The sequence below is a fragment of the Lynx rufus genome, unplaced genomic scaffold (assembly GCF_022079265.1).
Source record: "Lynx rufus isolate CCGP_SWC_20201006 ecotype Redwood Valley unplaced genomic scaffold, mLynRuf1.p SCAF_1, whole genome shotgun sequence".
NCBI lineage: Eukaryota > Metazoa > Chordata > Mammalia > Carnivora > Felidae > Lynx > Lynx rufus.
Window position 1 is genome coordinate 212,742,293 of NW_025814823.1, and position 27,501 is coordinate 212,769,793.

The 27,501-nt window shown below is 37.0% G+C and overlaps 1 protein-coding gene across 1 annotated transcript; it reads right to left on the reverse strand.

The window, feature by feature from the left end:
* Positions 1-1,303: 1,303 nt before the first annotated feature.
* TARS1 (threonyl-tRNA synthetase 1) lies at positions 1,304-27,300 on the reverse strand. The gene is made up of 19 exons (XM_047093680.1): positions 27,163-27,300; positions 21,848-21,928; positions 19,855-20,045; positions 16,657-16,780; positions 14,759-14,880; positions 14,134-14,251; positions 13,803-13,867; positions 13,640-13,718; positions 12,528-12,674; positions 11,312-11,410; positions 10,161-10,327; positions 9,089-9,251; positions 8,856-8,993; positions 7,856-7,933; positions 7,546-7,646; positions 7,347-7,451; positions 5,794-5,866; positions 2,802-2,916; positions 1,304-1,768 (listed from the first exon to the last, which is right to left on the reverse strand). Exons 1-19 carry the CDS (start codon positions 27,217-27,219, stop codon positions 1,620-1,622), a joined length of 2,172 nt encoding a protein of 723 aa, XP_046949636.1. The 5' UTR covers positions 27,220-27,300; the 3' UTR covers positions 1,304-1,619.
* Between the last annotated feature and the right edge of the window lie 201 nt (positions 27,301-27,501).

The window sequence follows — 27,501 nt, forward strand, 5'->3', positions numbered from 1 at the left end:
CGCCTGGGTGGCTCAGTTGGTTGTGTCCAAATTCAGCTCGGGTTATGATCTCATGGTCGTAGTTTGAGCCCTGCATCGGGCTCTGTGCTGACAGTTCTGAGCCTGGAGCTTGCTTCAAATTCTGTGTTGCCCTCTCTCTCTGCCCCTCCTCTGCTTGCACTTTCTCAAAAATAAGTAAACATTAAAAAGAGGATTCTCCAATTCCTGGTCCTGCCAACCTATGTCTTTATTAATACATACTTGTATATCTTAAGTTCTGAAAAGTTTATAAAGCTTCTTTAAACTCTTCAAGATTAGTAATACATAACCCATTTGTTGCTTTATGTAAAATAAGTACTGAAAAAAAATCTAGCTAAACTATAGTTGGTTTTTGGATAATGTATTAAGGAAGCCATTTAAAATGATTCCATAATATGGATTTTTTCAAACTGAAGAAAAATCAAATTAAGATACAATGAATTGTAAAGAAGTAAAAATCCAATGAATCAAATTTTGGTGTCATGACTTAGGAATGCAGAGTTCTGGTTCAAATATATAATTAGTTTTTCTCAAGACACATACAAAAGTTCATTAAAAGCCTGTCAAAGGCTAAGTCTTAAGACATTTATACAGAAGACTTAATTATAAAATTTCCAAAAAAAATCCCTATGATTAAAGGTCTTATCTCCTTTATTAAAGTGAGGATATGATCCATGCAAAGTGGTTTTGTTTCAAAGTGACTCTATTACACAAGCTGTTGGGGTTATTAGAGAACGAACAGGCTGTTGCCTTTTTAAGATGACTGTGTTAAGAGGAATTAATATACTGTATACCCACATAAGGAATATCTTATTTTGTGGGTCTCTCCCAATCACCATTCACTGGTAGCAAATTAAAAAATTATCCTTTATGAGAGGATAGGGGATTTGCATAACCAGGGATGCTATGGCCCTGAGCAGCCTGCCGGCCACATGTCTTCCTTTAAAGACTCATCTTCATCTTAAAATTTTGTGCAAATCTACTTATATTAGAGCCAGGGTTGGTTTTAATTGTTTCCATCCAAAAAGAAGTGACATTCCAAAAGATGCCATCCTCTGCCCGAGAAGCAGGAACCTAGCCCATCACCCGGTTTATGAACAGTGGACACTCCCAACTGATATCATATTAGAAAACATTAAAGATAAATACTGAATCACACAATTTGTTCCAGGTAAGCATATACGTACGCGAAGGACAAGTGTTGAAACTTAGGTGAATTAAAGTTTTTATTTTTACAACATAATCCATTTCTAGTCTTTCTTTTAACCAAATTTGAAAATTTTTATTTTTCGAGTGCATTAAATTTATAAAAACATCCTCCCACATTACATTAAAGCATTCCTCGTGTTTTATTTCCAGTACTCCAGTGTTCATTTAACAAATAAAATCATTTTGACATTGTCTCCTTTAATTACCTCCTCCAAATACCCATCGTCTAACACCTGTCAGGGTCACAAAATAGGTTGACCCTGCAGTCACCTATGCAGACTCTGCTAAACTATTCCAAATTCAGTATGAATCGATGTTTTCTAGAGTGTAAAATTAATGTTACAGAAACTCTGTTCATCTGTCCCGCTAGACAATCCGGGAAAAGCTCTTCATTAGAATTCTTCTTCTGCCTGCTTGCTGCGCGACTGCTTGAGCTGCTGCAGCCGCTCGATGGTCTCGGAAATTGTACGCTCTCCATGTACCTTATTATCTCTTGTGCGGATATTAACAGTGCCACTGGCTTTCTCTTTTTCACCAATAACTAAAACAAAAGACACAAAGCTTTGTCAGATGGAAGAGTTTTTATTGAACATTCGAACAGAAATGATCCTATGACCTAAAAGCCCCCATGTAGCTTTTGACTCATTAAAATGTTCAAATGAGCTATCAAGTCATGAAAAGATACACAATACATATTACTTAATGCATATTACTTGCTGAAAGAAGCGAATCTAAATGCATATTACTTGCTTTAAAGCAAGGAATGCATACTTACTTAAATGCATATTACTTTCTGAAAGAAGCCAATCTAAAATGACTATGTATAGTATGATTCCAACCATATGAGATTCTGGAAAAGGCAAAACTATGGAAAAGGTGTAAAAAAAAAAAAAAAAAATCAGAGGTTGCCTATGGTTAGGAGAGAGAGAGAGTGTTTTGTATGTAGAGCACAGAGGATTTGCGGGGCAGTGAAACAACTCACTATGATACCACAATGGTAGCTACATGTCATTATATATTTGTCCGAACCCACAGAATGTACAAAACCAACAGTGAACACTGATGTAAACTGTGGCCTTTGTAAAAAAGATACCAGTCTGGTGCAGGATGCTGGTAGTGGGGGAGGCTGTGTCCGCTTTGGGCAAGAGGTATATGGGACAGCTGTTAAAGTGCTCTAAAAAATAAAGTCTATTTAAATAGACTAATAAATAAAATAAAACGTTCAGGTGACCATGTACAGTTAGACGACCAATTTAAAAATCTTTTCATTTAAAAAAATATATCACTTTACAATGCTTCAAACCACTATATTCACTTAAACCAGCCAACTTAACAAAAAAACTTACTATATGAAGGAATAGGAGAAAAAAGAAGAGTTTTAAACAAACCTTTAAAGATTATTCCTTTTCACACCCAAATTTCCCTTTGTTATAATAACTGAGCAAACTTAATAGTTTAAGAGTCTAGATTGGAGGGAACTAAACTGATGACCACAATTCTCTTAAGGCTGAGTCTCAAGATTTCAGTGTTCTCCTATAGTTTGGCAGATTTTCTTTGGTAAGTCCCTTTCTTACCTAGGATGAAGTTATATTGTGCCAACTGTGCATTTCTGATCTTCTTATTTAACGTACAGCCCGGATCCAGATCAATGTCCACCATGAATTTAGCATCATGGAACTGTTGCCGTACCTATTTAAAAAGATACAGAATTCTTTAGATCTAAAGTAAGAACTGTATTTTGATCTTAAATGGTTTAACATGATTTGGATAATCATACAGATATTAAAAAAGAATGCTAATAGATATACTGAAGCACATATTGCTAATTTATGACTTGAGACTGCATTTTTTCTTAAAATTTTTTTAACATTTTATTTATTTTTGAGACAGAGAGAGAGAGAGCGAGAGAGAGAGCATGAACAGGGGACGGTCAGAGAGAGAGGGAGACACAGAATCCGAAACAGGCTCCAGGCTCTGAGCTGTCAGCACAGAGCCCGACGCGGGGCTCGAACCCACGGACAGCGAGATCATGACCTGAGCCGAAGTTGGACGCTCAACCGACTGAGCCACCCAGGCGCCCTGAGACTGCATTTTTAAAAATTAAAATGTCGTATTTTGCTCTTGAGAGGTAAATGTTTTAGAAAATCCTTAAAAATCAGAATTCAGGCAATCAGCTAAATTTAATCAGCTCTGTTAAAACGCATTACAAAAGAAAACAAATCCTTTTGCAAACATATCTTAAGTTTCCTAAATAGTTGTCAGGAAACAAATTATTAATCAGTCTCCATATTAATATACAATGATGGATGTCCAGTCTAATAGAGAATGTAATATTTCTGATCCCTCAAAAAGGCAGCAAGTTGGTAACAGGAATCCAGCCACTGCTGCCATCTGTGTATGCAACATTTTAAAATAAAATGTTGATACGCACAAACAATAGGCTAAGAGCATCTTAATAAACTTCTTTTATGTTATTAGAGAATACAAACCATTACATAAAATTCTTTTAACACTAATTATTTCTTTAACATCTCTATGTATATGACCTAAGTAAACAGAACTCTGTAAGAATAATTTAAATATAATACCAAGTTTGAGAAATATTAAAAAGTAATTTTTTTTCTAAACAGTGATTTCCTTTTTGATTAAAAGAAAGTTTATTAAATAATGAAGTCAGAGGCAAAGATCAAATTGAGATTTCTTGAAGTAAACTTCCAGGAATCTAGCAAGCTACATTACAGATTATCATTCTGTGCCTTTTTATCTCCCTCAAAAATACTAGTTCCACTTTACTGTCCTAAGTTTTTGCATATTAAATAATGTTTTCAGTATTTTTCCTTTCCAAAAAAGCAACATTACATTTTATTAATTTTAAGTTAAATTAAACTAGATTAAAATTCCCATCTACCTGACTACCCATTACCACTAATATGACAAAAAGATCTGAATAAACCATTTATATTTCACTAATAGGCTGTTATGTGTAAGTGATCATTAATCAATGAATCTGCTGGGATTGCATAAGTAAGCAAATTTCTGAAGGGTTCTTACACAGTTTATTAGAGTGTCAGAAGAAGACTACACTTTTGACTGTAACATGTTTTAAAGAATAAAGCACCAGTGTTTCAGTTTTTTTGTAGGGTTTGAACTCATGACCCTAGGATTAAGACTTGAGCTGAGATCAAGAATCGGATGCTCAACCAACTGACCCACCCAGGTACCCCAAAGCACCGGTGTTTTAGTTTCTTAACATGGGCCCTTGCGTGTACGTGAGTTGGGCTATTCTATAACTGGGGAGGTGGCCTGGTAATCTCAGACTGTTTAGCACCTCTGGTCTCCAGTCATTAAGTATCAGTAGTAGTGCTTCCCAACCCCTGTCAACTCTATACAACCAAAAACCCCACCCCGGTATAATTCTAAGTGCTTCCCACCACCACTGATGGAACAGAGTAAGTTAGTCTTGTCTCCAGTTGAGAAATGAGTTATTTAATTACAGACCTTTCTCCTACCATGTGAGCTTTCACAATACAAATAAGATAAAGTACAACCAACTAACCATGGAACATAACTGATTTTCATCACTTGTACTTAAAACTACTATGTGCAGTAATAGAAATATAGTATGTCTGAATGATTTGCTTTTTAGCTGGCCTAATGTTCATTTATTTTTTTAAAGGCAGTTAAGACCTGAGTGCAATTTATTCTGATGATCTGGAAACATGATGGCTTTGATATTACAATATTGTTTGCTGATATTCAGATCTGTCTGTATTAACTAGCCAATTTACTACTTTTAGCTTGCAATTATGAAACAATGCTTATTTATAACACAACTTTTACTGATTTGAAATTCCTTAGTATAAAATTGTCCCTATAACAGAACAAATTGTTTTTAAGGTATGAAATATGAATGGATATTTACATATCTGTTAGTAAGGTAGTTTTTTTGGTGGGTAGGGCAAAACATTGGTCGGGCATGCCATTAACCTAAAAATATATATATAAATAATTGAAGAAATGTGCATTAAAAACCGGGGCACCTGGGTGGCTCAGCTGGTTAAGCATCTGACTCTTGATTTCAGCTGAAGTCAGGATCTCAGGGTTACTGAGTTCGAGCTCCACATCGGGCTCTGCACTGTCAGTGCAGAATCTCCTTGGGATTCTCCCTCTCCCCTTCTCTCTGCCCGTCTCCCACTTGCACGCATGCATGCATGCTCTCTCTCAACATAAATAAACTTTAACAAAAAAAAAAAGTGAAGCAAAATTACTCTCTGAGTCAAAGAGCAGCTTAAAATACATTATGCATTTGAATTTACACATCATCCTGAGGCATTTACTATTTCCTAATTCTAAACACTAAAATAAACAAGAATATATAGACACTATTCAAATTACATCTTCTGATCATGAAACCATGTAGGAAAGTATTAAAGAGGTAATATAATCTATTCAGGTTTATCACAGATTGAAAATAGTAACATATCTCTATACCACAAGCAGGTTGGTTTACCAAGGATATATAGCTGAATGACAGGAAATTAAAGGAAAGTCATATTTAAGGATTACCTTTTGGGCATATTCATCACATGTCGGTCCCACTGGAACTACCATTACTTGGCGAGGAGACAGCCAGAAGGGCCTTTAGAAGAAATTAAAAATATTTAATGTGGATTGGGGCCCTTTCATAAACAAGGATGGCATATCTCTTAGTCTATTTTTCAAGATCTTTTCCTGAATTATGTAAGGGCCACTTAAAAAAAACTACCCCTACCCCTTCCCCCGTAATATCCAATAAAGACTAAAGGGAAGAGATTCAGGAGCAGAAAAGTAACCTTAAATCAGGAAAATCCATAACTAAAGTTTGATTTGCTACACAGATTGCAAAGCGCATTGAGAGCAGGGACAAACATATTGTATGTACGTAGGGTTTACATTTTACAAAAGTTTTGCATCAGTACAATTAATATAGCAGACTCTACAGAACGGGGGCTTGACAACCTTGTGCCGCTTTCAACTGCCTTCACAAACTGCAGGCCAACAGAGAAAATTGCTTAAAAACAAAACGGAAGGCATGCGCTCAGATCTTGCCAGCAAAAGCATAACCTCACAGAAACAAGACAAAAAGTGTTGATCAGTTTGGAGTCGGTACTTCCAATTAAAAAACAACTGGCTTCTCAAGGACGTCAAAATACATGCTTATTATCATCAGCACACAGTGTAAGCCCAAAGCCTACTCTTGTTCACTCAGACAAAAACATCAAAACCATATTAATCCCCAAAGTTACTTGAAAGGCAATCAAATGGAAACCAATTTGACAATAAATTTCATATATTGGAAAAAAAAAAAAGAAAGAAAAGCAATCAAAACAACAAATGTGCTTCTCAGTGTATAACTCCTAATTAGAAAGTATTATATAACATTCAAACAAATCAAGTTGTGAAATAAAAATAATGATGATTATTATTCTTAAAGGGGGGGTCTGGGTGGCTCAGTCGGTTAAGCGTCTGACTTCAGCTCAGGTCATGTTCTCATGGTTTGTCAGTTCAAGCCCTGTGTCAGGCTCTGTGCTGACAGCTCAGAGCCTGCAGTCTGCTTTGGATTCTGTGACTCCCTCTCTCTCTCTGTCTGCCCCTTCCCTGCTCATGCTGTCTTTCTCTCTCTCTCAAAAATAAATAAACATTAACAAAATTAAAAAATATATTTCTTTTTTTTTTTTTTTTTTTTTAATTTTTTTTTTTCAACGTTTATTTTTGGGACAGAGAGAGACAGAGCATGAACGGGGGAGGGGCAGAGAGAGAGGGAGACACAGAATCGGAAGCAGGCTCCAGGCTCTGAGCCATCAGCCCAGAGCCCGACGCGGGGCTCTAACTCAAGGACCGCGAGATCGTGACCTGGCTGAAGTCGGACGCTTAACCGACTGCGCCACCCAGGCGCCCCAAAAATATATTTCTTAAAGCTAAAAATTTGGGCTTAGGTTGTGATTCCTTATTGTACACCTGTCATCAATTAGAAGTCACCAATCAGAATCATTCTTCTCTTCCACTGTGCAACTAAACTGGACAGTAGACATTTCTTAGTCAATTTACATTCTCCAAACAAAAACAAGGACAAAAATTACCATTTGCCGCCATAGTTTTCAGTGAGAATAGCAATCATTCTTTCCACTGACCCCAAGATGGCTCTATGGACAATCACCGGCCTTTTCTTATCATCACCATCATGGCTAGGTAGAAAAAAAAATGTTTTACTTTATATATATATATATTCCTTTATAGTCCCCTAAAAATGAATATTCAGAGCAGACACCAGAAACCCACCTTACAAATGTGAGATTAAATCTGATGGGCAACTGAAAATCCAACTGGATTGTTGCACACTGGTGGTACCGACCAATTGCATCTTTAATCTGTATATCAATCTAAGAAGTAGAGACTGGGTTATTTTAAGATGCTGTCTACATTAAAGCTGAACAGTAGTTGTAACAAGGCTGGCTGGCTTTCTCTCTTTTTCTTTTCTTTTTCTTTGTTTTTCCATCCCTCCTTTCTTTCTTTCTTAACTTATTTTAAAGTAATCTCTTCTTCACTCCAAAATAAACATCACATTACTCAAATAGACTTTCATACTGACCTTTGGACCATAAAAAGCTCCATCTCCAGGATTTAACTCCCACTTTTCACCAAATTCATTCAGACTGTTTTCAAGTTGCTAAGGACAAAGCAAAATCATTTTTATTTTTGTTCATCCGCAACTTCCCTTCTTCCAGCCTAATTTGAGACTAAAAATACTGTAATTACTTTCATGAATCCCTCCTATTCTCTGCGTTAGAATTTGGTCCACCTAAAATACACAAATTTCCTCTTTTCTGAGAAATACTGACATACATCACTGTATAAGTTTCAGAAGCATAGCACAATGGTTTGATTTACATAGGCTGTAAAATGATTACCATATTCGATTTAGTGAACATCCATCATCTCATACAGATACAATAAAAAGAGAAAAGAAAAAAATGTTCTCCTTGTGATGAGAACTCTAGGATTTACTCTCTTAACAACCTTCCTGTATATCATACAACAGTGTTAGTAGCTACAGTCATCACAATGTATGTTATATTCCTAGTACCAGTTTATCTTATAACTGGAAGTTTTTATCTTTTGACTAACTTCCTCCCATTTCCTTTTACAAGTTATAGCTCAATGACTGAAAAAAAAATTCAACCATTTCTAATATAAAATCATACATTAAAAAAACCTAGTTTACTCAACCTATGAACCATTTTAATTTTCTCTTTTGCTTTTTATCCATTTAAAGAGGCTTGGGTTGGGGCGCCTGGGTGGCGCAGTCGGTTAAGCGTCCGACTTCAGCCAGGTCACGATCTTGCGGTCCTTGAGTTCGAGCCCCGCGTCGGGCTCTGGGCTGATGGCTCAGAGCCTGGAGCCTGTTTCCGATTCTGTGTCTCCCTCTCTCTCTGCCCCTCCCCCGTTCATGCTCTGTCTCTCTCTGTCCCAAAAAAAATAAATAAACGTTGAAAAAAAAAATTTAAAAAAAAAAATAAAGAGGCTTGGGTTTCTTGGAACAAGTTCATTTCAGTCAAATAGCATTCAAGCATGCTGAAAAACACACTTACTTTCTCAGCTTGATTCCATACTTCAATATCTCCAAGGAACTTTTCTGGGCGAGTAGACAGGTTCAGTTTAAAAGAGAATCCAAATATGCTATATACTGTACGCAGAAAATCCAAACAACCTTTTATTTCATCCTCAATCTTAAAAGAAACAAAAACAAAATAGACATTGGTAATTTTTCCTTGACTTTCTTCACAATTCTTTCAGAATATTTCATCCCAGAGTCTCAGAATACCTGCTCTATGGCACAGAATATGTGGGCATCATCCTGTTGGAATCTTCGTACCCTCGTGAGTCCCGTGAGTGCTCCTGACAACTCATTCCTATGAAGTACCCCAAAATCGGCTACCCGGAGAGGCAACTCTCGCCAGGATCTTGGCCGATGATCAAACATGAGGCTAAAGAGAACAGAAAATTAAAACCCACTGATATTTACTTTCACAAGAATAAAACTGCTTTTCTAAAATATGAAAGGCTGTCCAAACAGGCAACATTTCTTAAATTCTGGACTTCATACCACAATGTAAGCATCAATAAAACAGCAAATAAATTATAGTATGACCATCCACAACCAAGAGAGAGAATAAAAATTTATTCCCAAGAGTCTGGAGTCAAATCCGTGTACTCAATATTTCCATTCATTTGAGGACTGCCTTTAATGATCATTAAAAAAAAAAAAAAATCTTAGCTCCATACAAATCATTTAACATACTGGAAACTAAAGACTGTACTTTCCTGTCACTCCCAAAACTGCTTCAGTCTAAAGGTACTTCAGCAACGTTAGAGAATCTGGGAGAACTAAGAAGAAACCCAGTCGGCTCCCTGACTTACAACCCAGTTCCCTTATGGAGATTCCACTCTCCCCTCACCCTTGAGGCCTTGCTGCCAGGACCTGTAGGCACCGAGCTACCTACTCTTCCCCTGATCACTCTACCCAACTTTCAAGGCTAGAAAGTGAAAACAGTTGCAAAGCAAGGAAGATTTCTCAGTTCGTTAGCAGTAGATTTTAACAGAACATGTTTAAGAAAGAAAAAAAAATCTAGAGAATCTGCTATGTCTACATTCAATCTCTCTTTTATATTCTGCCTGTTCACTGCTATTACCCCAGTGCCATTCTTGGATGTCTACATATCTGAGCATCTAACTGGGCATGGAGAATATTATAATATCACAGAATGGTTGTATTTAAATATTCTTCTGATTCCATAATTTGCTTTAAACAAAAATTCCTTTGAAGGAGGGAGAGCAATCCAAGACACATTGTATCATGGGAAAATCTTTGCTAGAAAGTCAAAGCTGCTCAATACCAGTGTCCTGGGCAGTTCATGGGTTTCAGAGCAAACAGCTCCTTCTCCACCTCAAAGGAGAACATGTTCTCACTATAGTGCTGCCAGTGGCCCGAGGTCACCCAGAGTCGGCTGTTGTAGATGTTTGGGGTGACCACTTCCTGAAATCCTCGTTTCCGATACTCACTCTGTTAGAAAACAAATGCAATACACATGAAGAAAACAGAAGTTTATACTTCTGGTGGGAGTAAAATATAAAGAGCAATTTTATACTATCTAGTGAAGTCCAAGATGCACACATGCTGTAATCTAGAAATTCCACTTTGAGGTATATACCGAAGAAGAAACTCCTGCACACGTTCATAAGGAGGCCTATCAAAACAATGATTTGTAATATGAGAAAATTAGAACTTACATCAGTGCCCACCAAGAAAGGAATGGGCACAGTGTGACAGGTATAGAGAATAGTAAGTAACAAGTGAAACTAAACTGGATTTAAAAAATCCTAATGCCGACCGAGACACAATGAGACTTTGCATATGTCAATTTGAACTACAGACAGACACAGAATTTAGGGTACATGTATATGGGGCACGTATTAAATAACAGGGATCCATGCTAACTTCAAATACTGATCTCTTCTATGCAAGGAGGGAAACGGATCAGAAAGGGTCCCAAAAGGGAGCTTTTTGCTTTACTCTGTATTAGTTTACTGTAATAAAACAATCTGAAGCAAATATGTACCAATGTACATATGTGGTAAATTAGGTGGTGAGTATGCAGATGTTGGTGGTATTATTCTCTATAAACCTATGCTTGAAAAGACTTCTTATTTTATAAAGAATAAAAAAGCAGTGTAAAGATTAACTTGTTTTTTGGAGGAAAACACAAACAAATGGTCAAAGAGCATATCGAGCTCCCAGGTAAAGGGCTTCAGGTCCCACCTCAAGCTCACCAGCCTCTCTGTTGTGTACATACCAATGTACATGGACAAAATCACATACGAGGAAAAAGGAACGTTTTAAAACATTTCATGAAAACTCGGACTTGCAATTTTATTCTTTTAAATATTTCTTCTCAAATACAAGATTATCTTTCTTTTTAGCAGACCTTATTTAATTAAATCAACTTATATCCTAAATTTACAGAAGAAAATAATGAATATGGTTTACCCTGATGAATTCAATAAGTGTATTATAAATGTATGCTCCTTTTGGCAGGAAAAAGCAACTTCCAGGGCTGAGTTCATGAAAGAAATACAGTTCTTGGTCCTGAGTAAAAGAAAAGCAAAAGAATGTTTATACACGCATGTAACATCAACATAAACTTCTGGGCTCCTGAGTTCAGATTACAACCGTGGTATCTGGCATTTTAATGTGTGCCATTCCCGAATCAAAGAAAACATGTCAACATTTCTGGTATACTCAGGAGGATAGAATTGCTGCTGATTTACAACTTAGCACAAGTACATTCTCCGCATGTTCTATTCCTAAATCCAGTCAAGTTTACCCAAGAATGACATGGAGCAGGGGTCTTAGTTCTCTTTATTATCCAGTGGGAGTTCTCATAGTTTTAATTCCTCAAAGCTCCAAGATGTGACTATTGTTTCTTTTTCTTTTTTAAAGTAGGAGTGGCAAGAAGAAGACTAGAAAGAGGACAGTGATAATGAAAGAGGAGATGTAGACAAAGGTGGCTGTCCCCGGGTTTGGTGAAAGAAGCAAACCCTCCTACCTTCTTGCCTCTCCTCCCGAAAATGCCCAGGATCCTTGGAGAGGCCACCCCCAGCCCCCCAACTGTTGGTGCTTCCTTACCACTGGAATTTTTTTCAGGCCCTCAAGGGAGCAGAGTAGTGGATGGCACAGAGTGAACACAATTTTAGAAAGGAATATTTTAACCAAATATAACTTCCAGTCCAGAGAACAGTCGGGTCGAGGAATAATAAAGGAAATGACACTGTGGTACCCACCAGTGACTTGCTATGTCACCTTGGGCAACAAGAAGATTCACTTTAGGGGAAATCAGTTTCCACATCTTTAAAGTAAGTCAGTGAGACCAGGAAACTTTCCATCTCCCAGCTGTATAAAACATTGCTGTACTGCCTTTTACAGAAAACTGTAGGTCGTCAGCATTTGTTCTCAATAAAAGGAGTATTTAAAATGAGTATTTGTGTAGTACCGAGCACACCCTAGAAAGATAATGTGGATAGTAAACGATAAGTAAGATAACAGTAAGATAATCAGGAAGTAATTTATGGATTATATAGGACACAGTATAAAAACTACTGAAAATAACCACAACATCTTTTCCAAAGGAAATTCTTAATACAGCGAAGTTTCAAATGAAAATAAAGAAAATTCAGTCTAGCAACATTATTCTTTTTTAACATACCCTTCCAATTTTCCTATGATCTCGGTTTTTAGCTTCCTCTTGGAACTTCTCCCATTCTTTCAACATTTTAGGATCCGGGAATGAAATGCCATAGATTCTCTGGAGAGTCTCCATATCTGCTTTGCCTTCCCAGTATGTGGAGGAATTCTGAAAGCAAAGATAAATCATGAAACAATACTCAAACCTGTTAATATCTCGCTTATTTTGAGTTAGATGTTATTTCTCATAGTCGCCTAGGAGTCAAATTCATAATAGTCCTTATGACAAAAAAGTGGTATAAAAAGTGCACACTTAGCAAACATCTCACAGTTGCTCTGAGTACAAAGCTGGCTGTTTAATTCCCTCAAAAATAACTCCCTCTCAATTACCCACTCAAACCACAACTCCATGAATGAAACGCAAGGACATCTCCCATAATATGATTAAACAAAAATGGAAAACCAACAAAAAATATCTTGAAATGACTCAATTATTCTTATGATATTTAAAGTGCATTTGAATAATCACCCATAAAATATTTACCAATTGGTAAAAACTGTCAGGACTAGTTTGGTTAAAAAGTGCAAATAGGGGCGCCTGGGTGGCGCAGTCGGTTGGGCGTCCGACTTCAGCCAGGTCACGATCTCGCGGTCCAGGAGTTCGAGCCCCGCGTCGGGCTCTGGGCTGATGGCTCAGAGCCTGGAGCCTGTTTCTGATTCTGTGTCTCCCTCTCTCTCTGCCCCTCCCCCGTTCATGCTCTGTCTCTCTCTGTCCCAAAAATAAGTAAACGTTGAAAAAAAAAATTAAAAAAAAAAAAAGTGCAAATAAAGTAATTATTAAACAAACGAAGGACAAAAGCACACATTAACAGTGAGCTTTAAAACTCTAGAAGCATGACTGTGTGATTTTTGTAAAGCCCCGAAAGCCCCCCATCCCCACGTGCTCTGCTGATGAATGGTGAGTCAGTCACTGTTGGAGACTTTCAGCTAAAAAGTAGATAGCAAGAGAAAAAAAAACCCACCCTTAAACATGCAACAGAAAAATAGGTAGAAAGAGAAACCAATAGAAGTTTAAACATATACCTACAGTAGATAAGTACATTTATATAGAGTCTTTAAGGTTACATTGCTTACTTTGTGTATTTTCAAAGTCTTAATTTTGCCAGTGTGTCTGACGTGAGGACCCCGGCAGAGATCTATCAAGGGACCACACCTAGAGATAAAATGAAAGGAATTTTAACAAAGACTTAAAATGACATATACACCAGTTACACTTAATGACACTTGATAGTCTCACCTATAGACTGTGGTAGTTGGAGTATTCACTTTTTCATTCAATATCCGGCATTTGAACTTGTTGTACTATAAATAGGAAAAATTATTTTTTTTAAAAACCCTCCTTTAATTTTTACCTCTGAACACTACAGCTAAAACATAACTTGAATACATCTTACTGAAGCATTATAGGAAAATAAATATGTCAATACTTCATGTTTTACAAATATTGTTACATTTTTATCAAGAACAGAACCGGCTTCAACTTAGTACACTAAACCCCTGTGTGACAACTTAAAGTAACAATAATAAGTGATATAAAAGTGGAGGCCATACTTTACATCTCAATTTACCTTAAACATTTCTAGTAAAGTTTCTTTCTTAACTTCCAGTCTTTCAAAAGCTTGCTTTTCTTTAATGATTTTCTTACACAAAGCCTCCAAAGAAGAGAAATCATTGCTGGACACACCCCTGAAGGAAAAGGAAGCGTAATTAATCTCATTCCACTTTATTCTACTCACATAATAGGTTGGAGGAATGTTTCTTTAAAAAAAGTGAAGAGTTTTAAATATAAAAATATAAAGAGTTTTTAATATAAAAAAATAGACCCTTGCACCATATACTAGAATCTTAAACTAGGTATCATTATCATTTTTATATTTTATATTTTCAGTGGCTTCTATCTTGATCATCATGGAGACTATGCCCACTACTGCACCCTCCCTCCACTTCTATGACCCGCTTATTTTATTTCCCAACATAGTTTAGGGCTATACTTCTGTCTATAACAGAGCTTTCATAAATTACTACCACCTCAAAAGTTACTACACGACTTCAAGTTTTCATAGTGGAAATACCTGTTGACTATTAAGCAATAAGCTTGATATCATTCCTTCTTTCTTGAGAACTCTTTAAAAATAAAGTATGGACCCTTAGTAATTCAGAATTTATTTTTCTTTATTCAGCTCAATAACTCACCCTTCTTCAAGGTACATGTCATAATAGAATCCATTTTCTATTGGTGGACCATAACATAAACATCCACCATAGACTCTTTCCATGGCTTCACCCATTATGTGAGCGCTTGAATGCCAATATACCTGAAAATACAAAGAAAAATGGGATGGTTGGAGTCTGAGCATATATGTTGTAAATATAGCTGTCTTGAAAAAGATATTTAAAATTTACTAAAAATAAACCCAAGACATAAAAAAATCTAAACTTATAAATGTATAAACAGTGGTATGATTCTATGCAGAGCCAAAATAATTTAAAAGGATTCTAATTACTAAGTTGCATTTGTACCTTAGGAATCATCTGGCTTAGTCATTTTCAAACTAATTAAATTCAAATTAGCATCATTAATTTAAATCGGATGGATTCTGTTACCTGAAAACAACTGCCAATCACAATGTCACTGTCTTATTGACCATAATTGCTCAGAATCTTTTGAGTCAATGTGCCCATATCCCACAACCTATGTCCTATCCTGTGACCTTCATTGAGTCGTGGAACACCACTTAAAAATTACACTTTCTTTTTCTTTATTGGCTTCAAAAAACTAAGGTGCTAGAACTTGTCCCCACAACACAACTATAAAACACAAGGACAAATATATGGATGCTGAAAACAGATGGCAGTACAGCTAACCCTTGAACAATGCAGGGGTTAGAGATGTTGGCCTTCAGTATAGTCAAAAATCTTAGTACAATTCATGACTCTCCAAAAACATAACTACTAACAGCCTGAAGCTGCCTGACCAGCCCAACCAGAAGCTTTACTAATAACATAAACAGTCAATTAACACATATTTTGTATGGTATATATATCATACACTGTCTTCTTACAATAAAGCTAGAAAAAAATATTAAGAAAATCATATGGAAAATACATTTATTTCATCAAAAAATACTCACAGATATTTATTTATAGAAAAACAATCCATATATTAGTAAACCCATGCAGTTCAAACCCATGTTCAAGGGTCATCTATACTTGGCTTTTAAGGTGGTCAGATGAGTCAGAATATACCCAAAGCTATACTTTCAAGATTTATTTGTAAGGTACCAAAATGATTTTTTTAAATTAACTTTATTTATTTATTTTGAGAGAGACAGAAAACATAAGTGGGGAAAGGCAGAGAGAGAGGGAGAGATAGAGAATCCCAAGCATGCTTTACCCTGCCAGCATGGATCCTGATATAGGGTTTGAACCCATGAACTGCGAGACCATGACCTGGGCCGAAGTCAGGCACTTAACTGACTAAGCCACCCAGGCACCCCCAAAAATGATTTTCATAAAAAACGTAAGGAATTCAGAATACATCTGAAAAGCATTAATACATATACATAAGTAAACTATCATAATAAAACAAAATATTTTATTTCCCTTTATATGGTATGCCATCAAGGAGAAATAAGAAAACCATGACATCAAATGCAGGTTGATTTTTATAGTGCTTCAGCAAATCTGCATTTTAAGATGAGGAAAATATGGAAATTAATTGTCCAATAGGGGAGTAGTTTAAGGAAATGTTCAATTTTATTTGTAAAATCTATACATCTTGCTTAAGTACTGACTGATAGAGTAGAACCAATTTTTACTTGCTTTACCAATTTTTAATAAAAATTTAATAAAAATCCCAGAACATATTTCCCACTGAAGTATCTAGTAATGAAGATAAATTCATTCAAGTTCACTTCTTAAATTTATAAAGCAAACTCTTTCACAATGCTCCCTAAATCAAAGACAAAATGAAGATTTCAAATATGACAATGAGACCAATAAGCTCTAAACCCACTGACAGTGCGAGCAGGAAGAGACCGGAAACGGGAACCTTGATCCTGAAATTCAGTGACTACTGAATAAAAACTTACTGCCTGAGCTTCCTCATCGTCAAATTTGAGAAGCTCCAAGGTACAATCTTCCTCCAGAGGACGGTCTAGGTCCCAAACAACTTGATTCACTTTAGCAATAATGGTGTTGTCAGCCAGGCCTTGACTTAAAAAATATACACACATGTATATATATATAAACAAAAGAATATAAAAAAGAATCTTCTGTAGCACAACACTTAATCTGAGAATAACACGAAAATAAACATTACATATATTCTATAATAACACATGTATTATTTATATTATAGTTTATGTATCATAGCTTTCTGAATTAAAATGGAAAAAGCAACAAACCCCTCCAAAATGTACCCAAGTGTAACTAGAGGATCCTGAAAATCCAGAACACTATTATTTCACATTTAATGCCTCTTATTTAAGCAGATACGACGACTGTGATAAACAAACAATTTTCAGTGGTTTGACTAATCTTTTAATTTCTCCAAATGAATTTTACACAAAGCCAAGCTATTTAGACTCCAAAAAAGAAAAAGAGGGGCTACTGAGTAATCCTCTGCTTTTCCTCGTACTTGATATCTGTGATAGATCTTCTCTCTGTGAGGTAATGTTAACCTCAGAATAAATTCTGTAATGCCAAAGATGGTATGATTTATGACAAGCATATAGGCAAAATAAAGGACTATTCAATAAAACTTTTTTATAATATGGATTTAAAAAGTCAGCTAGACACACACCACAGAGTACACAACATAAAGGATCACCAAGTGGTTAAGACCACACTATGAGACCACACCAAGTGTAAGAGCCACAGGAATTCTGAGGACTGGAAAGCAGCAAAGGTCAGACAGTCTGGACAGGCTTTGAGGATAAAAAAATGAGGGGCTGAAGGTTCAGAAGAACTAACAGAAGGATAACCATAAATTCCTAATGCAACTTTCAAATTCACTGAATTTCCCACAAATTACATCCAATGTTTTCTTTCCTTCTGAGATCATATAAAGTTTCAGAGACATACATGGGTTTGGCAGAGAGAAATATATTTTATCATATTGGTGTAAAATAGTTTTCAGAAGATTAAAGAATTGATCAAAGGCAACTAATACTCTTTGTATTCTTTGGGGGAAAATGGCTTTTATTTTAGGGTCCAAAATGGTGTCTTAAGATACTAAAGCAGAGTTACTTTGAAAATGTAGATATGCAGAGACCATATTAGATCATTTCAGTTTTCCAAAGGGATACAGTAATCTAAACTTTCAGATTTAAAACAAAACTTCAAAGAAAAACCTTCTAAAGCAAATAGAGCGTGCATTTTTTTTTTTTTTTTGTATTCACAACTGATCATCCAAACCTTTCAACTGTTACCCATGCTATAATTTTTCACACAATAGCAAGAATTTATCCTGGACTTTTGTAAAAATGCCATAAACACCCTCACTTGCAGATCAGTGACTTAACTCTAGCCCTAAAGCTCATCAACGCTTTATGTAAACTTTTGCAGTTCTCAAAAAAAAAATTTTCTTAATTGGTTATTTGACAAATTACAATGTAATCTGGAGGACGACACTGTAGAATGTAAAGAATAGGTTCCTGAACTAATAAGAGCTTGAATTTTATTTTAAAGAAATTTTTTTAATGTTTTATTTATTCTTGAGAGAGACAGCATGAGTGGGGGAAGACCAGAGTGAGAGGGACACAGAATCCGAAGCAGGCTCCAGGGTCTGAGCTGTCAGCACAGTCAGAAGCTCAACCGACTGAGCCACCCAGGTGTCCCAGGAGCTTGAATTTTAATACCAACACGGCTACAATCTCAGTGTGAAACAATGGAGGAATATCTTAATCAAAATGCCCTTGAAAATTATCTCTAAAATGAAAGGTTGAATGGGTATTTAGGAGTACACCCACTTATTTATGATTTCACATGGAAATCTGCTTGATATTATAATTTTCTTTCTTACTTTCCTTTGGAATAAGCTAGAAGTAGTTTAGGTAGAAGCAATGGTCAAATTAATGGAAACACTCCATTTTCTTTGTAAAAAGTACTAATCAGTGTCCATGGCACAATAAAGACTCATGGCTCATAGATCAACTGCTCATAGGCCACCAGCTGCATAGTGGGCTTACCAGTAATCAGCTAGGTTGGTTCCCAAACCTCTTTATGTATTTGTTCTTTTGGGCCTTAGGTTCAACAATATGAAATTGATGATAATCAACCATGTTTGACAATTACATGGTGACTGCATGTGGTTCAACTCAACATATAATGAAACAGTAAAAATAAATAGAAATAATTACATACTTAAATATAGGGTAAAGGATAGAGTGAATAAATATGCATTTACATGTTTTAAATTAAAATGTTTAAGACAGAAATTGGCAAACTTTTTCTGTAAATGGCTATATAAATATTTCAGACTGGGCCACACATGGTCTCTGTCACATATTCTTCTTAGTTTTCTTATTTTTTTTCAAGCCGCTTATGAACCATTCTTAGCTCTTGGGCTATACAAAGCAGGTTTGTACAATACCTGCTATTATACACATGCATCAATTTATGCTTTCCTGTCTTTATCATTTCGTATAAATTGACCAACTATTGATCCCATCATATCAGAAAAAGAAAGCTTGATTCTGTTACAAAGTATATATATCTAACTCTCAGTTATTTCTTCCCAACCCAATAAAAGTTTTTAACATCAAACATAGTCTATGCATTATTTTCACATGTCTTTTTTTTTTTTTTCAACGTTTATTTATTTTTGGGACAGAGAGAGACAGAGCATGAACGGGGGAGGGGCAGAGAGAGAGGGAGACACAGAATCGGAAACAGGCTCCAGGCTCTGAGCCATCAGCCCAGAGCCTGACGCGGGGCTCGAACTCATGGACCGCGAGATCGTGACCTGGCTGAAGTCGGACGCTTAACCGACTGCGCCACCCAGGCGCCCCCACATGTCTTTTATTAGTTTAACTTCTCAATGTCAGATGTTCTATCTTCGTTTTTAACTTCAAAACAGACAATTAAGTCAAAACAGGTGAAACACTGTCTACTCTCAGAAATTAAGTCTTGAGCATAAAACTCCACATCATTTTGATTTTTAAAAATCCCAAATAATATAAACATTAAAAACACAATAACATAAAAACATTATAAGGATAAAACTTGACAAGATAAAAAAAGTTTAGTTACAAACAACAGAAGGTCAAGACAGGTGTAGTTTATACCTAATTCCACAGGCAATTTGATATGGTGTAGTTTTCCAGGATTCTGCTTTGACCTGTTTACCATCAGGAAGAGTGACTTTAATTGGCTTGCTATCTTTTTCTGCCTTTTCTGCCAGAATGGAATCATGTTCTGCCTTTAGTTTATTATACATCTCAAGACGTGTGTTAATATATTCAGGCCAAGGATTCAACTGTTAAGACAACAAATGAGGAAATAAATGATCAGTAAATACTTGCTTTCCTTTTTAGAAAAAGGGAATAATAAAAATAGACAATACAAAAATTATGATTACTATTCAATATGGTAAATGGACTGTCCAAATCACCAAGCACTCACTTATCCTGCTGGAAATTAAAGTAAAAAAATGAACTAAATGCTGTCTTCTTATAATTTTTATTGTAAGAATTTTTTTAAAAATAGAAAAGTATAAATAACAACAGACATGTGGGCTGTCAATATCTTAAATGGATAATTATTACCATTTGCTATTTGCATAAGGTGATTTTTTTTTTCCTTTTTAAGATATTCTCTTAAGGTCTCTTCTAACTAAATGACCTTACAAGTACAGCTCTAAACAATACTAGAAATAAAAAGTAGCTGGCTTTTCCATTTTGTTTCAATCTTGTTTAGGAATGGTCTGTGCAGCTGGTCAGACTATATGTCCACTTAACAATTCTTAACTAACCAACTATAAATTGATTTAACGTAAAGGCTCCCATTCAACGAAAATACTTGCTGGATTCAAAGAGAAGAATAAAACCTGCATGTTGCCCTTAGAAGGGAGATAAGACAAGTACATAAATGATGGGAGCACAGAGGAGGAGGAAAGGTCCTGGACATCTCACTGTGAACTTTTTTCCAGACAGATCATTGAAAATATATATAATCACATTCTGTACTTAAAATACTTTATTCAGAAGAGTCCTTTAATTGTACCTTTTGTTTCCTATCTGCAGACTAATTCCCAAGGTGTGACGGAATACCATGTGCTACTGTATTCAAAGTATGAAAAACAAATGAGGAAACATACACGTTTTTCTACTTCTTTGCAAATTTTTAAAATTCACAACAATTTCTTCCACAGTAACAGTGGGATATAAGGGACAAAATGTAAGAGAAATGGTTAGATAGGGCTCTAAGCAACACTGAGAAGTTCTCGATCACCTACAAACTGACCCTTACATAAATGAAATCGCTATAAATTTAGCAACACAGCATTAATAAAAGCAGCTCTTTAAAGCCAGTTTACAGTTTACTGTGCTACAGTATACTTCTCAAAGGCCTGTTCCTTTGTGCTTCTGTATTCTGGTAGCTTTCTAAGGAGTCTCTAATAAAATGATTGCAATGACTAAAGCAAAAAAATGAAGCAGAGTTCACAGCAGTTTAACTCATAAAGTAGGAAGACAAGTTTAACTGCCTCCTAAAGTAGAACACCCAGAAACTGAGTTGATTCTGGGATGACTTTTGAAATGCCTCCTCTTTTTAGTGTGAGCTGGGGGAACTGTAAGCGTTTTCTTTACAATGGAGAAGTCTCAAGATCTCTCTGGCTTATAACCAAACCCTAGTGACAAGTCCTCATGGAAATAATGTGAAGGGTCAAGGAACTGGGGCTTCTTTGGTTTCTGCTGCATTCAGTGTAAACTCAAACATCAAATCTCTAACATCTCACTGAATGAAATGATCAGACTGCTGGCATCCACTCTGACAACTGAGTAATTATGAGGCCCCTTCTTTCCAACTTTTCTGTCTGATTTTCGTAATCTAACCCCACAGATTATCTTGCAATCGTACTTCAATGCTGTTTTCCTTTTTCAATTACAAATAGCTTCAAATCTTTTTCCCCTCTCAGACTTTCCTAATTTTCTTCCTGAGTGTGCCATCTCACACTTGTGCCATCTCACAACCTCATGTAAAGCATTAGAATCTTACAAAATATAAGTCTGAGCTCCTACCACCTTTCAATCTTTGATAACAGAGCTCTAAAACATTTACCTCTGCTCGACCTCCATCTCCAGATCCTTCTTTGTTCTTCTTCTTGCCTCCTTCCTTTCGCTGTTCCTCCCCGGCACCTATCTATACAAGCAAATAAGAAATAAGATTTTATATTTTGATCTAGTTTGACACCACTCCATGCTGCACCCAGAAAAGTTTTGAGGATATTATTTTAGCATGTATTTAAAAAAAAAGAGCAGGAAATCTGACTTTGAAAGACTAAAAAATTTCACCACTATCAAAGACAAAATAACAACTGGCAACAAGGACAAATCTTTTTTTTTTTTTAATGTTTATTTATTCTTGAGAGAGAGAGAGAGAAAGAGACAGAGTGTGAGCAGGGGAAGTGCAGAGAGAGAGGGAGACACAGAATCCTAAACAGGCTGTCAGCATAGAGCCCGATGCAAGGCTCGAACTCATAAACTGGGAGATCATGATCTGAGCCGAAATCGGATGTGACTGAGCCACCCAGGCGCCCCAGGACAAAGCCTTAAAAAGAGAGAGGAGTTACTTGATAATGTTCAACTCCTCAAATTTCGTTTGTTTTGCTTGTTCCTGTGACTCTCGCTTCAGGTTTGCCTGAACATATACTCAATATATAGCCACAAAAAAAGCATGCAATTTTAGTATAAGCATGCAGTAACAGGATTTGCAGAAAAAAAAAAGTCTAATGCAATATATCCATCCATCCCACAAGTACTACCAAGACACTGTACTCATAGGATTTTAACCCTAGGAAAAAAGCAAACATAAGACCCAAATCCTGAAGATGAGGGATGTTATTAAATATCCCGTAATGCCCAGGTCAGCCTCCCCAAATAAAGAATTATCCAGTCCACATTGTGCAAACTTAATCTCTTTAGGGAAAGTGAGGTACACACATGTGAGAAATTTCCAGGGGAAGAAAGAATACAGCTGTAGCACTACAGCTGTATTAGATGTCAAATAAGTTAGGACAACTGACTTTAAAGGATGAAGAAGATTTCAATAGGCTGTATTTTGAGAATGGAGGAAATAAATTGTTGGAAATATAGAGAGAGAGAGAAAGAGAGAGAGAATAAGAAAAAATGAGAGAAAGAGAGAGAGAGAATGAGAAAACCAGGCTGACTAAAACAGATTGTTTTAGGGGGCACCTGGGTGGCTCAATAGGTTAAGCATCTGACTCTTGATTTCAGCTCAGGTCATGATTTCAGGGTTCACGAGTTTAAACCCCACATGGGATTCTCTCTCCCTTCCTTTCTGTCACGCACCTGCTCCTGTGTGTTCTCTTTCAAAATAAATAAATAAATAAAATAAACTTAACAACAACATTGTTTTAGGAAATCACGCCAGTTAAGACAAACTAGGGCTCAGACAGAAGCATGCACTAAAAGTTATGGGGTTACCATAAGGAATGTGGACTTTGATTAGAAGTACATGAAGGCATAGAAAGTTTTAAAGTAGTAAGTCCTGTGTAAAAATAACCAATGTAGAGTTGGTTTATACTGGTGGTTGTCAGCCAGAAGCAATTTTGCTCTCTAGCAGACCCCTGGCAATGTCGACTGACATTTTTGGTTTTCACAACTGGGAGGTGCAATTGGCATATAGTGGGTGGAGACCAGGGATGTTATTAAACATCCCATAATGCACAGGTCAGCCTCCCCAAACAAAGAATTATCCAGTCCACAATGTCAGGAAACTCTGAAATGCATTATGGGATACTGTGAAGGGTATCTTCACAGAAATGAATTACTTCACTGTGATTGCTCACACAGAAACACCCTAAAGCAAATTGCACTACACAAAGTTTTGCGATTTACTAAGTATCTCCACAATCACATCTAGTTCTCAGCAACCCTGTGAGATTGCTATTATTATCATTCCCATTCAACAGGTAAGATTAAATTGGAAAAGGCTAGATGCTTTTTCTAGGTTCACACATTAAGTAACAGCAAAGACACCCATGCAGGTGTTGACAGTGGTCAACTCTAAGGAGGGAAGTGACATCAGCAGTCTTTTCAGAAGTTTGAGGGTAGAACTGAGAATATGAAGGGGAGACTTTATTACAGTCTTGTATACATTTGTGGTCTTTGATTTTTTTCTAACAATTTTATTGAGATATTTTCCTATAGCATACAATTTATCTAAAGTATACAATTCAATGGTTTTAATGTATTCACTTAACTATCACTACAATGAATTTTAAAACATTTTCATCACCCCAAAAGGAAACCCTGTACTCATTAGTGGTCACTCCATTTTCCCTTCTCCCCATTACTTGGCAACCACTTTTGTAGACAAAGAGATCTACTTTGTCTCTATATATCTACCTATCCTGGGCACTTCATATAAACCTAAGCATACAATATATTGTTTTTTGTGACTGGTTTCTTTCACTTAGCATGATTTCAAGATCATTCACATTACACATCAGTACTTCATTCTTTTTTTCACTGCCAAATAATATTCCATTGTTCATTCATTTAACAGTTGGACATTTTTGGTGATTCTTCTGAATCTTATAAAATGTATTACTTGTGTAATTTAAAAAATAAACTAAATTTAAAAACGACGACTTCTAAATTCAGGCTGAGCTAAAATTTCCCCCACTCTGGGATTCTGGATTTCATAAAGTTTTAAGGTTAATTTATAGTCAAGAGATAAATAATGAACATACCTTAAGTCTATTCTAATCAATAAAGTACTAACCAACAGGGTTACAAGACTCTGTATGCCTTTGCTATACTATAGAAATGATGTAACTAATCAGTATTTCTGGTAAGAAGAGGAATAAAAGTTAATTACAGATCTTCTGTGCAGGTTTAAAATGAAGAATGAGACACTTCTACTTAGCTGATTATATGTTTTTGGTCTTGGTCATATGGGTATTTGCCAAACAAATAGGAGTCGCGGAAAAGAGGGAGAGAATTAACACAAAAGTTTTCCATGTTCTAAATACCTCTCTTTTTACAAATGAGAATATTGGCCCAAGGAATATAAATTATTTTGCCCATTTGTATACAGCTAATAAGTAGCAGAGCCAGGACATTAAAACAGGTTTCTCTAGAACTCTGAAGTCCATTCCATCTCTACTACAATTAGGAAGATGTTGGGCAACTGTTCTCTATTTCTTTTTTTAATTTTTGTTTGTTTATTTTTGGGAGAGAGAGAGAGAGAGAGAGAGAGAGAAAGAGACCGAGAGAAGCAAGGCTTGAGCAGAGGAGGGGCAGAGAGAGAGAGAGGGAGGGAGACACAGAATCCAAAGCAGGCTCCCGGCTCTGAGCTGTCAGCACAGAGCCCGATGTGGGGCTCAAACTCAAGGACCGTGAGATCATGACCTAAGCTGAAGTCGGACACTCAACTGACTGAGCCACCCAGGCGCCCCAACTGTTCTCTATTTCTAACGAAAACAGAACAAAAATATGTGAGTTTATGTATCGCATATTTACATATAATCAATCTAAAATCTCAACCTAAAAGTTAGAACAAGGACTTTGAAGGGAAGCTACAGAATTATTTTCCTCAGAGATATATAGGAGTTGAAGGAAAAGCATCTACAGAGTGTAGTTTAATTAAATTCCATCCCAGAGACTGGGACAGCTGGGCTAGGTATGTCCTGGGAGTCCAATAGTTTGATGGAGTATCTGTCCCTGACTCATACCCCGGCAGGTGATGGGAGGCAGGACAGCACTAGAGTTATGAGCATTGGCTACAGAATATTGGGTTTAGCAAGGTACTTAGTGTTCTTTGCCTGTTTCCTCATCTGATAATGAAGACAATAAGAAAACCCAGTTCATAGTTATTATAAGGATTGAAATAGTTGAGTTAATGCATAATATAGTATCAGACCCACAGTCAGCATTCAATAAAAATTAGGTATTGTATAGTTACTATTATTATTATGGAAGGGAAGAATAATATGAAGAATAATAATATTAAGAATGCCATAGCATAGTATTTGTGGACATGGAAAGTTGCTGACTATAGACTATTAAGCAAAAAAAGTAAACAAGTTACAAAACAATAAAGATATAATTTTTTAGTGAAAAAATATAGATGGAGAAAACTCTATGGATTGGCAGCATTTATCACCTAAATTTAATTCATATAGTTTAGAATGCATTTTTCCCATTCTATCCTGAACTTAGAGGACATCTTCATTTTACTGATGAGAAAACTGTGACTTTTACAGTTTTCCTATCAGAGATAGGAAGATTTATCCTATCAGAGAGTTAGGGCTGAGGCTGCTTTAGCTTACGACATCACCACTTCTCACTTGGACTACTGCAATGGCCTCCTGCTTGTGGCCCGACCTCTTTCCAACACACCTTCCATCCCAATGCCACAGTGATTTTTAAAACTACTCTAAGAGCTGTAGGTCCCCCTTCAGGCTTATCCCTTGCAAAAAACCTTACAGATACTTCTCGGTGTGCCTTTTCACTGCCCTTGCTACCTTTACCTGGAAAGCACTGCCCTGCCAGGCTTACCTGGTGAACTTAGACTCATTCTTCCAAACTGAACTCAAACAAGCCCTTCCTTCCTAAACAGAGTTAGGCTCTTTCTCTCTATAATCCCAGAGGGTTGATCACACTGCACAATGACTGTTTTCCTGCCTCACACACCAGGCTTTGAAGCTTTTAGTGACAGGCACTGGATCCTTTTCACCTTCCTAGCTGCATCTCCCAGCAGTGCCTGGCAGAATAAATACCTGACATTTGTTGGCCATAAAAAAGCTTGACCTGGTGATGTGAAAGTGACCTGGAAGTTATTCCTAAGCAATGGATGACATCGAAGGCCTACAGCAGGAGGTAGGGCAAGGGTATAACCTCGCTATGGTTTGTCAGCTGGGGTCATACAGCTTCCATCACTTATTATAAATCACCCAAACTTGAGTCAGGTGGGACACATTTCGGAGACTCGGTTTTTCCCTTCCTTAAACCGAAGCTCTTAGCCCTACAGAGTTTTAGGATTAAATGAGGTTCTCAAATGCTCTTCCCGCCTAACGTGAGTCAAAAACGTTACTCTGGGAGCCCCGAGTCCTAGATTCTAATTCTCTCTAGGCTTCTAATTAGATGTCTGGCTCTAAGCTAGGCACTCACTCAGGGTCTCAGTTTCTTCATCTGCAAAAAGAGGATGGACCCAGAAATGACCTGCAAGGCCCTACCCTACTTTATGAATGTACGATCTGTTCCCCAAAGAGGCTCTGACTCAACCAGGAGCTCCATCGTCCCCCTCGGGTCTCGCCGCCCCCACACGGCAGGGGCTGCTTCCTCCTTCCCGCCTGGTCGGACACCGTGGACACCAAGCAGCCTCCGGGTCCCACTCAGTTCGCTCACCGGCTTCTCCTCGCCTCCCATATTCCCTGAAGGGCTTCTGTCCTTCTCCTCCGACATCTACAGACCACGAAAGGAAGACGGAACCCAACAGTGACGGCCTGGAGGAGAGGAGAACCGAGGCCGGTCAGAGACGGGCTGAGGCTCCGAGAACACTGCGCTTGCGCCACGTGGCCCGGAAAGGACCAGCTGATGCAATCTGTAAGCGCCCATGCCCCGCCTCCCAATCCTCTGGGAGAATGGGCAGCCAATCGACAACGGGGGAAGGCGGGCCCTCGCCTCTAAACCAATGGGGAAACTTGTTGGGTGACAGCCCATTAGGAAACCAAGCTGCGGCGGTCT

Bases quoted from the DNA above. Each gene is read 5' to 3' on its own strand.
- TARS1 (XM_047093680.1), bottom strand. From the start codon at position 27,219: ATGTCGGAGGAGAAGGACAGAAGCCCTTCAGGGAATATGGGAGGCGAG. The intron at 13,868-14,133 runs GTAAATTGAGAT...TCCTATTTATAG, and splicing joins CTTTACTAGAAATGTTTAAG to TACAACAAGTTCAAATGCCG. The intron at 1,769-2,801 runs GTAAGAAAGGGA...CTTTTGTTTTAG, and splicing joins ACAATATAACTTCATCCTAG to TTATTGGTGAAAAAGAGAAA.